Below are 11803 nucleotides of genomic sequence, written 5' to 3' on the forward strand. Positions count from 1 at the left end.
TTAAAATTGGCAAAAAACATACATTTCTTCACACAGGGTCGTGGGGTTAGACAGGGATGCAGCTTAAGCCCAACCCTCTTCAACATATATATTAACGAATTGGCACGGGCACTAGAAAAGTCTGTAGCACCCGGCCTCCCCCTGCTAGAATCCGAAGTCAAATGTCTGCTGTTTGCTGATGATCTGGTGCTTCTGTCACCAACCAAGGAGGGCCTACAGCAGCACTTAGATCTTATGCACAGATTCTGTCAGACCTGGGCCCTGACAGTAAATCTCAGTAAGACCAAAATAATGATGTTCCAAAAAAGGTCCAGTCACCAGGACCACAAATACCAATTCCATCTAGACACTGTTGCCCTAGAGCACACAAAAACTATACATACCTTGGCCTAAACATCAGCGCCACAGGTAACTTCCACAAAGCTGTGAACGATCTGAGAGACAAGGCAAGAAGGGCATTCTATGCCATCAAAAGAAACATACATTTCAACATACCAATTAGGATTTGGCTAAAAATACTTGAATCAGTCATAGAGCCCATTGCCCTTTATGGTTGTGAGGTCTGGGGTCCGCTCACCAACCAAGACTTCACAAAATGGGACAAACACCAAATTGAGACTCTGCACGCAGAATTCTGCAAAAATATCCTCCGTGTACAACGTAAAACACCAAATAATGCATGCAGAGCAGAATTAGGCCGATACCCACTAATTATCAAAATCCAGAAAAGAGCCGTTAAATTCTACAACCACCTAAAAGGAAGCGATTCACAAACCTTCCATAACAAAGCCATCACCTACAGAGAGATGAACCTGGAGAAGAGTCCCCTAAGCAAGCTGGTCCTGGGGCTCTGTTCACAAACACAAACACACCCTACAGAGCCCCAGGACAACAGCACAATTAGACCCAACCAAATCATGAGAAAACAAAAAGATAATTACTTAACACATTGGAAAGAATTAACAAAAAACAGAGCAAACTAGAATGCTATTTGGCCCTACACAGAGAGTACACAGCGGCAGAATACCTGACCACTGTGACTGACCCAAAATTAAGGAAAGCTTTGACTATGTACAGACTCAGTGAGCATAGCCTTGCTATTGAGAAAGGCCGCCGTAGGCAGACATGGCTCTCAAGAGAAGACAGGCTATGTGCTCACTGCCCACAAAATGAGGTGGAAACTGAGCTGCACTTCCTAACCTCCTGCCCAATGTATGACCATATTAGAGAGACATATTTCCCCCAGATTACACAGATCCACAAAGAATTCGAAAACAAATCCAATTTTGAAAAACTCCCATATCTTTTGGGTGAAATTCCACAGTGTGCCATCACAGCAGCAATATTTGTGACCTGTTGCCACGAGAAAAGGGCAACCAGTGAAGAACAAACACCATTGTAAATACAACCCATATTTATGCTTATTCATTTTATCTTGTGTCCTTTAACTATTTGTACATTGTATATATATATATAATATGACATTTGTAATGTCTTTACTGTTTTGAAACTTCTGTATGTGTAATGTTTACTGTTAATTTTTGTTGTTTTTCACTTTATATATTCACTTTGTATGTTGTCTACCTCACTTGCTTTGGCAATGTTAACACATGTTTCCCATGCCAATAAAGCCCTTAAATTGAATTAAAATTGTATTATGACGTCAGATAGAACTACTCAGACATTCCAAATCAGGCTTCATCCACATCATGAAGGGGGATATTGATCCAACCATTTCAAAAGTAATGATGGAAACAGGATTTGCGTGTACACTTTTCTAAATGCCTCCAGAAGATTTGTTGGTTTGTTTTACATGGTGGGGTCTTTTTGTGTCAGTAAAAATGTATGAGTGAGAAAAGGCGGTGGAAACTCCTTTATGAGCAAATATTTATATAATAACCATCACATCTTAATTAACTTGGAGTCACGTGATGATATGTTATGTGGTTCTCCCACTACGACTTGGGAAACCATGCAGTTTATTAGGCTACAGATTAAATAAATGATGAACTTCACAGGGTGGTGAAAGTGCATGTGATGAGCTTGATGCTCCTTTCCAATACATTTTGATGGTCTTATTCTGGTGACGTGATGATCGATGCTTGGCTGCCATTTGACAAATAAAATAATATCTCTCTCATCCATAATAATCTCATCATGTAGGTAGCCTACCAACACTGTATCTGTGAGCTGCTGGCTACATGCCAAGAGCACGTTTTCTATATAACGCAACAGTTTTTTAAAACCATCAGTTGAAAATGTGATGGAAACCCATTTAACTTGTATTTTTCATTCAGTACATGGGAATTCAACAGGAAAACATTTTTTTCCGTGCACTACGTCATCACGCAAAGACTTTTATCCGCAATAAATCTGTTTGATGCAAACATTTCCGATGGGAAAATGCGTATATTGTTTAATGCACAGGGGAATTTAACAACAGACGTTATTTTGTTGTGCACTACGTCATCACGCTCAGCATTTTATCCACAATAAGTCTGATGGAAACTGCATATATTGTTTGAAGCAGATTGGAGAATATTCACAAAAATCTGTCGCAAATTGCATGGAAACTTAGCAACTAAGGTGGATATTGATCCAACACCTGCCGTGTATTCAAACCAGCACACTGGGCAAAGAAGTCAATTGAGCGTCTAGTTTCTATTTACATTTCTTTGAGTCCTCAACTAAAGTGAATTTAACATGAAATCAACACAAAATGTCACCTGTCATTGGATTTAGGTTGCAAGTTGGGTGAAATACAAAATGTCACCTGTCATTGGATTTAGGTTGCCAGTTGGGTGAAAAATAAATATAAATACCTGATGTCTTTTGACAAATCCAATCAGTTTTCCACATTGATCAAACATCACATGGAATTATTTTGTTGAAATGTGGAAACAAAGTTTATTCAACCAGTGGGAGGTTTGTAAATGCCCTCGGGAAAGTCGAACGAAGAACTTTTCATTGAGACAATGATAAACAGCAATCCTTGGGAGAGTTGTGGTGGATATTATAAAATAAGGATCTGCTGGAGTCCAAGTCAAACCAAGATTCTTTATTTATTTTATTTAATCCGTGGGCGAGTCTGTGAACAGTTTCATGTCATTAAATCATCAGTGGTTAAACGATGCAAATGTGAACAATGGAGCAAATGCATCACATCCAAATATCACTTGATTATCTAGTCATCTAGTGCTGGAGGAATGACACACCCAGATAAACACACACATGGAGTTGAAAAACGGACCATTGGACACATGGAATCTGATTTACTCTGTATTCAAACTGACATACTCCATATTCAATTAATATTTTCTAACAAAGACATACAAATATATTTTAGAGTATATTTTCTACAATTGAATTTCATTTTATATGGTATAAACAAGTAAACACATTCTCAGTCAACAATAGAAGACAATGGGAGCACTGTGTATGTTCTCTGATGAACTTAAAGGTGATGTGAAATATCAGTTTACACACTAGAAGTTATTTTTTCTGTGGATTCTCACATGCCTTTTAAGTGACATTTGTAAGGTGTGTATTCGCTCATGAGCTTTCAGCTTTCCTAACTCTGTGAAACTCTTTCCACACTGAGCGCGATGGTAAGGCTTCTCCCCTGTGTGTATTTCGCTCATGATATTTCATGTTTCCTAACTGGTTAAAACTCTTTCCACAATGGGCGCAATGGTATGGCTTCTCCCCTGTGTGAATTCGTTCATGAGATTGTAGGTTTCCTAACAAGCTAAAACTCTTTCCACACTTTGCGCAATGGAAAGGCTTCTCCCCTGTGTGTATTCTCTCATGTCTTTTCAGGTTTCCCAAATGGTTAAAACTCGTTCCACACAAGGCGCAATGGAAAGGCTTTGCTTCGGTGTGTGTCCTCTCATGTCTTTTCAGGCTTCCTAACTTGGTAAACTTAGTTCCACACTGGGAGCAGTGGTAAGGCTTATCCCCTGTGTGTATTTGTTCATGAGATTTCATGTTATCTAACTTGTTAAAACTCTTTCCACACTGTTCGCAATGGTATGGCTTCTCCCCTGTGTGTATTCGCCTATGAGCAATTAGGCTTCCTAAGCGGTTAAAACTCTTTCCACAATGTGAGCAGTGGTAAGGCTTCTCCCCTGTGTGTATTCGGCTGTGAGCTTTCAGGCTTCCTAACTGGCTAAAACTCTTTCCACACTGGGAGCAATGGTAAGGCTTCTCCCCTGTGTGTATTCGCTCATGAGCTTTCAGGCTTCCTAACTTGATAAAACTCTTTCCACACTGAGAGCAGAGGTGTCGTCTTGCTGGTTTGGACGTCTCTGGTTCCTCCGAGTTTGGTTTTCCTCCTGCCAAAGACATTGTTTATTTAAAGAGAGACCAGAAAAAAATCTCCACATGATAAAACTACCTTGCTATGAGGTTTAATCCAAATCAGATCCCTCAATAACCTGAGGCCAGTTTTCAAACATTTCATCATTTAAAACAATCTTTGTGTGATTTTAAAACAAATCATGTTGAAGAGCTTCCTGGTAATATAGTTATATTACTCATTCTGTTTTAGAAGTCAGAACACAAAACACAGTTCTATCACACTCAAGACACAGACATAGCCGGATTCCTATCAAGCAGGTGGTTCTAAATATATAACTTTCATAGCTGTATGATACAGAATGTGACCTACACACTTCCTTAAACCTAAAATAAGTAAAGAAGTCATTTTGTGTGGAAGTCAAACACTTGTTTTTTACATTAGAGACAGACACAAAGCACCTCAGTAACATCTCCCTGTTGTCTCAAGGGTTTGACACGCTGTTCACAAATGTTTAACATTTTGAATAATCACTAATGTCATGATATTTTGGGTAAAGTCAAAATAATTAAATATTTGATGTATATAAAAAAAATTATATTCATATTTTTTTACCCCCTTTTTCTCCCCAATTTTTGTCAATTGGTAGTTACAGTCTTGTCTCATCGCTGCAACTCCCGTACGGACTCGGGAGAGGCGAACGTCAAGAGCCAACCCGGAAGCCAGCCACACCAAGGTGTCGGAGGAAACGCCGTACACCTGGCAACCGTGTCAGCGTGCATGCGTCCGGCCCACCACAGGAGTCACTACAGTGCGATGGGACAAGGACCGACCGGCCAAAACCTCCCCCAGCCCGGATGACGCTGGGACAATTGTGCGTCACCTCATGGCTCTCCCGGTTGTGGCCGGCTGCGACACAGCTGGGTATTGAACCAGAATCGGTAGTAACGCAGCTAGCACTGCGATGCAGTGCCTTAGAACGCTGCGCCACTCGGGAGGCTGCATTTATATTTCTGTTCAGTCAAAAGTTTGGACACATCTACTCATTCAAGGGTTTTTCTTTATTTTTGCTATTTTCCACATTGTAGAATAATAGTGAAGACATCAAAACTATGAAATAACACGTATAGAATCATGTAGAAACCTTTTTTTTTTTTTATAAATCCAAATATATTATATATTTGAGCTTCTTCAATGTAGCCCCCCTTTGCCTTGATGACAGCTTTGCACGAACTTGGCATTCTGTCAACCAGCTTCACCTGAAATGCTTTTTTTCAACAGTCCTGAAGGAATTCCAACATATGCTGAGCACTTATTGGTTGCTTTCTTTCACTCTGTGGTCCAACTCATCCCAAACCATCTCAGTTGGGTTGAGGTCGAGTGATTGTGGAGGCCAGGTCATCTGATGCAGCATTCAATCACTCTCCTTGGTCAAATAGCCCCTTACACAGCCTGGTGTGTTTTGGGTCATTGTCCTGTTGAAAAACAAATGATAGTCCCACTAAGCCCAAACCAGATGTGATGGCGTCTCGCTGCAGACTGCTGTGGTAGCCAACCTGGTAAAGTGTGCCTTGAATTCTAAATAAATCACTGACAGTGTCACCAGCAAAGCACCCTCACACCTCCTCCTCCATGATTCACGGTGGGAACCACACATGCGGAGATCCTCTAATTCACCTATTCTGCGTCTCACAAAGACACGGCGGTTGGAACCAAAAATGTCTAATTTGGATTCATCAGACCAAAGGACAGATTTCCACCGGTCTCATGTTCATTGCTTGTGTTTCTTGGCCCAAAAAGGCTTTTCTTCTCATTGGTGTCCTTTAGCAGTGGTTTCTTTGCAGCAATTCAACCTTGAAGGCCTGATTCACACAGTCTCCTCTGAACAGTTGATGTTGAGATGTGTCTGTGAAGCATTTATTTGGGCTGCAATTTCTGAGGCTGGTAACTCTAATGAACTTATCCTATGCAGCTGAGGTAACTCTGGGTCTTCCTTTCCTGTGGCGGTTCTCATGAGAGCCAGTTTCATCATAGCGCTTGATGGTTTTGGCGACTGCACTTGAAGAAACGAAAAGTTCTTAACATTTCCCGAATTGACTTACCTTCATGTCTTAAAGTAATGATGGACTGTTGTTTCTCTTTGCTTACTTGAGCTGTTCTTGCCATAATATGTACTTGGACTTTTATCACATAGGGCTATCTTCAGTATACCACCCCTACCTTGTCACAACACAACTGATTGCCTCAAACACATTAACAAGGAAATAAATTCCACAAATAAACTTTTAACAGGGCACATATGTTAATTGAAATGCATTCCAGGTGACTTCCCCATGAAGCTGGTTGAGAGAATGCCAAGAGTGTGCAAGGAAAAGGGTGGCTACTTTGAAGAATTTGTTTAACACTTTTTTGGCTACTAAATGATTCCATATGTGATATTTCATAGTTGATGTCTTCACCATTATTCTACAATGTAGAAAATAGTAAAAAATAAAGAAAAACCCTTGAATGAGAAGTTGTGTGTCCTAACTTTTGACTGGTAGTGTATATTGCCGAATCTGTGGGAAAGTCAACCTGAACATGTGTAACGGAGGTGAGAACGTGCCGTAAACTCACTCCACAGCTTGAAACGTCACAGATGGAGCTGTCCAACTGGTACCTTTTGTATCGCTCCATCGGTTCATTGTCAAGGAGAGCGGTCACATGTGATGAGAAGCAGAGGATCACTAGTTTGAGTCCAGTATGGGGACAGTGGAGGAAACTAAACTGGTAGCAGCACACTGGCGTCGGTTACATATGAAATCAATAAAGTGAGTCATTTCCAAATGAAACCATGTTCTTTAAGGTCTATATAGTATATATATATTAAACCATGCTCTTTAAGGTCTATATAGTATATATATATTAAACCATGCTCTTTAAGGTCTATATAGTATATATATATTAAATCATGTTCTTTAAGGTCTGTATAGTATATATATTAAACCATGTTCTTTAAGGTCTATATAGTATATATATATTAAACCATGTTCTTTAAGGTCTATATAGTATATATATATTAAACCATGTTCTTTAAGGTCTATATAGTATATATATATTAAACCATGTTCTTTAAGGTCTATATAGTATATATATATTAAACCATGTTCTTTAAGGTCTATATAGTATATATATATTAAACCATGTTCTTTAAGGTCTATATAGTATATATATATTAAACCATGTTCTTTAAGGTCTATATAGTATATATATATTAAACCATGTTCTTTAAGGTCTATATAGTATATATATATTAAACCATGTTCTTTAAGGTCTATATAGTATATATATATTAAACCATGTTCTTTAAGGTCTATATAGTATATATATATTGTTCTTTAAACTATATAGTATATATATATTAAACCATGTTCTTTAAGGTCTATATAGTATATATATATTAAACCATGTTCTTTAAGGTCTATATAGTATATATATATTAAACCATGTTCTTTAAGGTCTATATAGTATATATATATTAAACCATGTTCTTTAAGGTCTATATAGTATATATATATTAAACCATGTTCTTTAAGGTCTATATAGTATATATATATAAACCATGTTCTTTAAGGTCTATATAGTATATATATTAAACCATGTTCTTTAAGGTCTATATAGTATATATATATTAAACCATGTTCTTTAAGGTCTATATAGTATATATATATATTAAACCATGTTCTTTAAGGTCTATATAGTATATATATATTAAACCATGTTCTTTAAGGTCTATATAGTATATATATTAAACCATGTTCTTTAAGGTCTATATAGTATATATATTAAACCATGTTCTTTAAGGTCTATATAGTATATATATATTAAACCATGTTCTTTAAGGTCTATATAGTATATATATATTAAACCATGTTCTTTAAGGTCTATATAGTATATATATTAAACCATGTTCTTTAAGGTCTATATAGTATATATATATTAAACCATGTTCTTTAAGGTCTATATAGTATATATATTAAACCATGTTCTTTAAGGTCTATATAGTATATATATTAAACCATGTTCTTTAAGGTCTATATAGTATATATATTAAACCATGTTCTTTAAGGTCTATATAGTATATATATATTAAACCATGCTCTTTAAGGTCTATATAGTATATATATATTAAACCATGCTCTTTAAGGTCTATATAGTATATATATATTAAACCATGCTCTTTAAGGTCTATATAGTATATATATATATTAAACCATGCTCTTTAAGGTCTATATAGTATATATATATTAAACCATGTTCTTTAAGGTCTATATAGTATATATATATTAAACCATGCTCTTTAAGGTCTATATAGTATATATATATATTAAAACCATGCTCTTTAAGGTCTATATAGTATATATATATATTAAACCATGTTCTTTAAGGTCTATATAGTATATATATATATTAAACCATGCTCTTTAAGGTCTATATAGTATATATATATTAAACCATGCTCTTTAAGGTCTATATAGTATATATATATTAAACCATGCTCTTTAAGGTCTATATAGTATATATATATTAAACCATGTTCTTTAAGGTCTATATAGTATATATATATATTAAACCATGCTCTTTAAGGTCTATATAGTATATATATATTAAACCATGCTCTTTAAGGTCTATATAGTATATATATATTAAACCATGCTCTTTAAGGTCTATATGTTGGAGTTCAGGCTTTATTTGACCTGTTAGAGTAGGAAATTAAATTAATTTTGTCCATTACAGAGATGGAGGCCAAGTCTCACAAGAAATGCTTTTCATTCAATCATATTGCATAGCTTTTAGAAAGGGCTTACGGAGCTTGTTTTAAAAATATATATACTTGACATTTTTAACAAGTTCTGTAGATCAGATGTTAATGAAGCAATACAGACCACATTGAAGTGTCTGGAGTTTAGTTTGTATGTTCTAGAGTCTAGTGAAGAGATGACTGGGACAGGCAATGTAACATCCATAATGTTTTTAGGAAAAGTTTTTGTAAAACAAGCAGCTTACAATGGATCATCTTGAAACTCTCTCTCTAAAGCTAACTTTCATCAAGGTTTTATATGGTCTATTGGTTTCTCTCTTTTCATTGGCAGAATCCTTTTTCAGTGTTATGATATTCATAACATCCATATCCACCAGTCTATCTTCCTGTCAACTAACATAACTCTGCTGGTTGTCCTGGTAACAGATACCAGTGGGCAGATCTATTGTATTTGTTCAAACTAAACTACAGCACTTACTTTGATGAGTCAAATCTGATCCTTTCTTCTCTTCTCCTCCTCTCACAGTTCCACTCAGCCCTGTTGTTTTCCTGCAGTCCACCAGCAGCACAGACAACCTCTTCATACCCAGCAGTAAGGTGCTACCGGGAGAGGCACGACACAGGGACTCCGGGAGGGCGGAAGGGCTAGCGTCGTCCTGGTAACCATAAAGAGGGGATACAGACACATATCATTATGGATGCTGATGCCACTGTTGTCATGAAGTGCTCTACAGAAATCCAGCCCAGACCCCGATAGAGCAAGCTGTATGCTAGACCAGACCAAGCTGTACCATCTGGTGTTCTGATCTAGAGAGACTCTTCTCTGCCTCGTCAGCATCAGGATGTTGCTGAGGCTCCCCAGAGGATCCACAATTGTCATGTCTCTCTCCTGTGTGAACGACAACATCAAACAGATGGTAAACCTACGACCATCTATTACAATCATAGACATTCATATCTAAAAATACCTCAAAAAATGTAAATGGGTCGTCCCACGAAATGGGTGCCTTTTACATTTAAAAAAATATTTTAAGTAGAAATTACGCACCAATATTGAATTTTAAAAGCCTGTTGGCAGCCTAGTGGTTAGGTTGCAAGATCAACGGTTGCAAGATCGAATCCCCGAGCTGACAAGGTAAAAAATCTGTTGTTTTGCCCCTGAACAAGGCAGTTAACCCACTGTTTCTAGGACGTCATTGAAAATAAGAATTAGTTCTTAACTGACTTGCCCAGTTAAATAAAGGCCAAATAAAATAAAAGATGAGGAGAACTTGAATGTCGACCACATAGAGAAATCAATACATCTAATTTAAAAGACCCAAAAATATATGTACCAATGGCAGAATGACCCTTTAACAATTCCTACAGTACTGAACAACATATTCAAGTCTAGAACTTCAGTAGAATGCCACTTTAAAACCACACATTAGTTCAACAACGGCATAGTTTGTGCCCCTGTTTAAGACAGTACTCACTGGTGTTAATCTGATATTCTGTCTCCTCCTCTTTCACTCCCAAGACGTCTTCCTTCTTCACCTTTAATGAGACAGCATCCTCTTCCTCTCTAAAAGGTGCTTTCTCTTCTTTCACTATAACATCTTCTTCTTTCCCAATAACATCCTCTTCTTCTTTCACTATAACAACCTCCTCTTCCTCCTTTTTCATTCTGAAAGATTCTTTCTCCTCTTATTTAGCAGGGGAAGAGTAGTTTAGTGAGCTCATGGTCAGGAATGTTATCTAGCTAGGTAGCATTAGCGACTAGCCTAGTGCTAACCTCAGTAACGTTATATTCAACACGTTTGCAAAATGAATAAGCAAATTAGGTTATTAAAGTTAACCAGTTGATACGTCACCAGAAAAGTGTTTAAAACACTGAGATTAGCGCATGTACAATAACATGGTCTAAAGCGTGAATCGTTCAGTTTTATGTTGTCTAGCAAGCTACCGAGGTGGTTGAAAGAGTAGCCGTGTTGTTGTTCCTGACGAAGCGCCCCGTCCAGTCCATTATACGTCACGCATGAAGCAACACCTGAAAGACGCCATCTACTGGCTGGAGTGGGTAACGCAGTTTGGAAACAATAGTTACTACACTTTTGTATTGAAAAGAACGTGATAATAATTAAACAATAAGATGATATATTTTCTCTTACGTCTTACAAATAATACGTTCCTGTACACAGACGTAGAAGCTTAATATGAATATGTGGATGACTAATAAATATGTCTATGAATAGGTAGTGTGTTAATATACATTTTCTCTGTTCATTTTTTACATTCGTTTTTATCTACATGTGACCATACTATTCCCTTAAAGCCACGCTCTATAAGATACAAATCATCCTGTAAACAACAGAACAAATGCATCACATGCAAATAGCACTTGATTATCTGTAATGCTTTACACTGGGTAGACAAAACATTAAGAACAACTGTTCCTTCCATGACTTAGACTGACTAGATTAATTCAGGCTAAAGCTACGATCCCTTATTGATGTCACTAGTTAAATCCAATTCAATCCGTGTATATGAAGGGGAGGAGACAGGTTAAATAAGGATTTACGCCTCGGGACAATTGAGGCATGGATTGCGCATGTGTGCCATTCAGAGGGTAAACGGGGTATGGTAATAGGAGCCAGGTGCTCCGGTTTGTGTCAAGAACTGCAACACTGCTGGGTTTTTTAGCTCAACAGTTTCCCATGTGTACC

General features: G+C 37.2%; 1 protein-coding gene across 1 annotated transcript in view; it reads right to left on the reverse strand.

The window, feature by feature from the left end:
* LOC135568326 (zinc finger protein 502-like) overlaps nt 1-11072 on the reverse strand; it is a 28904-nt gene extending 17832 nt beyond the window's left edge. The window contains exons 1-4 of the mRNA XM_065015199.1: nt 10574-11072; nt 9890-9987; nt 9577-9754; nt 3561-4334 (exon numbers count right to left, since the gene is read on the reverse strand). Of these exons, the coding sequence (XP_064871271.1) occupies nt 3561-4334; nt 9577-9754; nt 9890-9987; nt 10574-10763 (1240 nt within the window). The 5' untranslated portion in view covers nt 10764-11072. The remainder of the gene's footprint in view (nt 1-3560; nt 4335-9576; nt 9755-9889; nt 9988-10573) is intronic.
* Nucleotides 11073-11803: the final 731 nt, after the last annotated feature.

The sequence above is a fragment of the Oncorhynchus nerka genome, unplaced genomic scaffold (assembly GCF_034236695.1).
Source record: "Oncorhynchus nerka isolate Pitt River unplaced genomic scaffold, Oner_Uvic_2.0 unplaced_scaffold_1618, whole genome shotgun sequence".
In the NCBI taxonomy this organism is placed as follows: Eukaryota; Metazoa; Chordata; class Actinopteri; order Salmoniformes; family Salmonidae; genus Oncorhynchus; species Oncorhynchus nerka.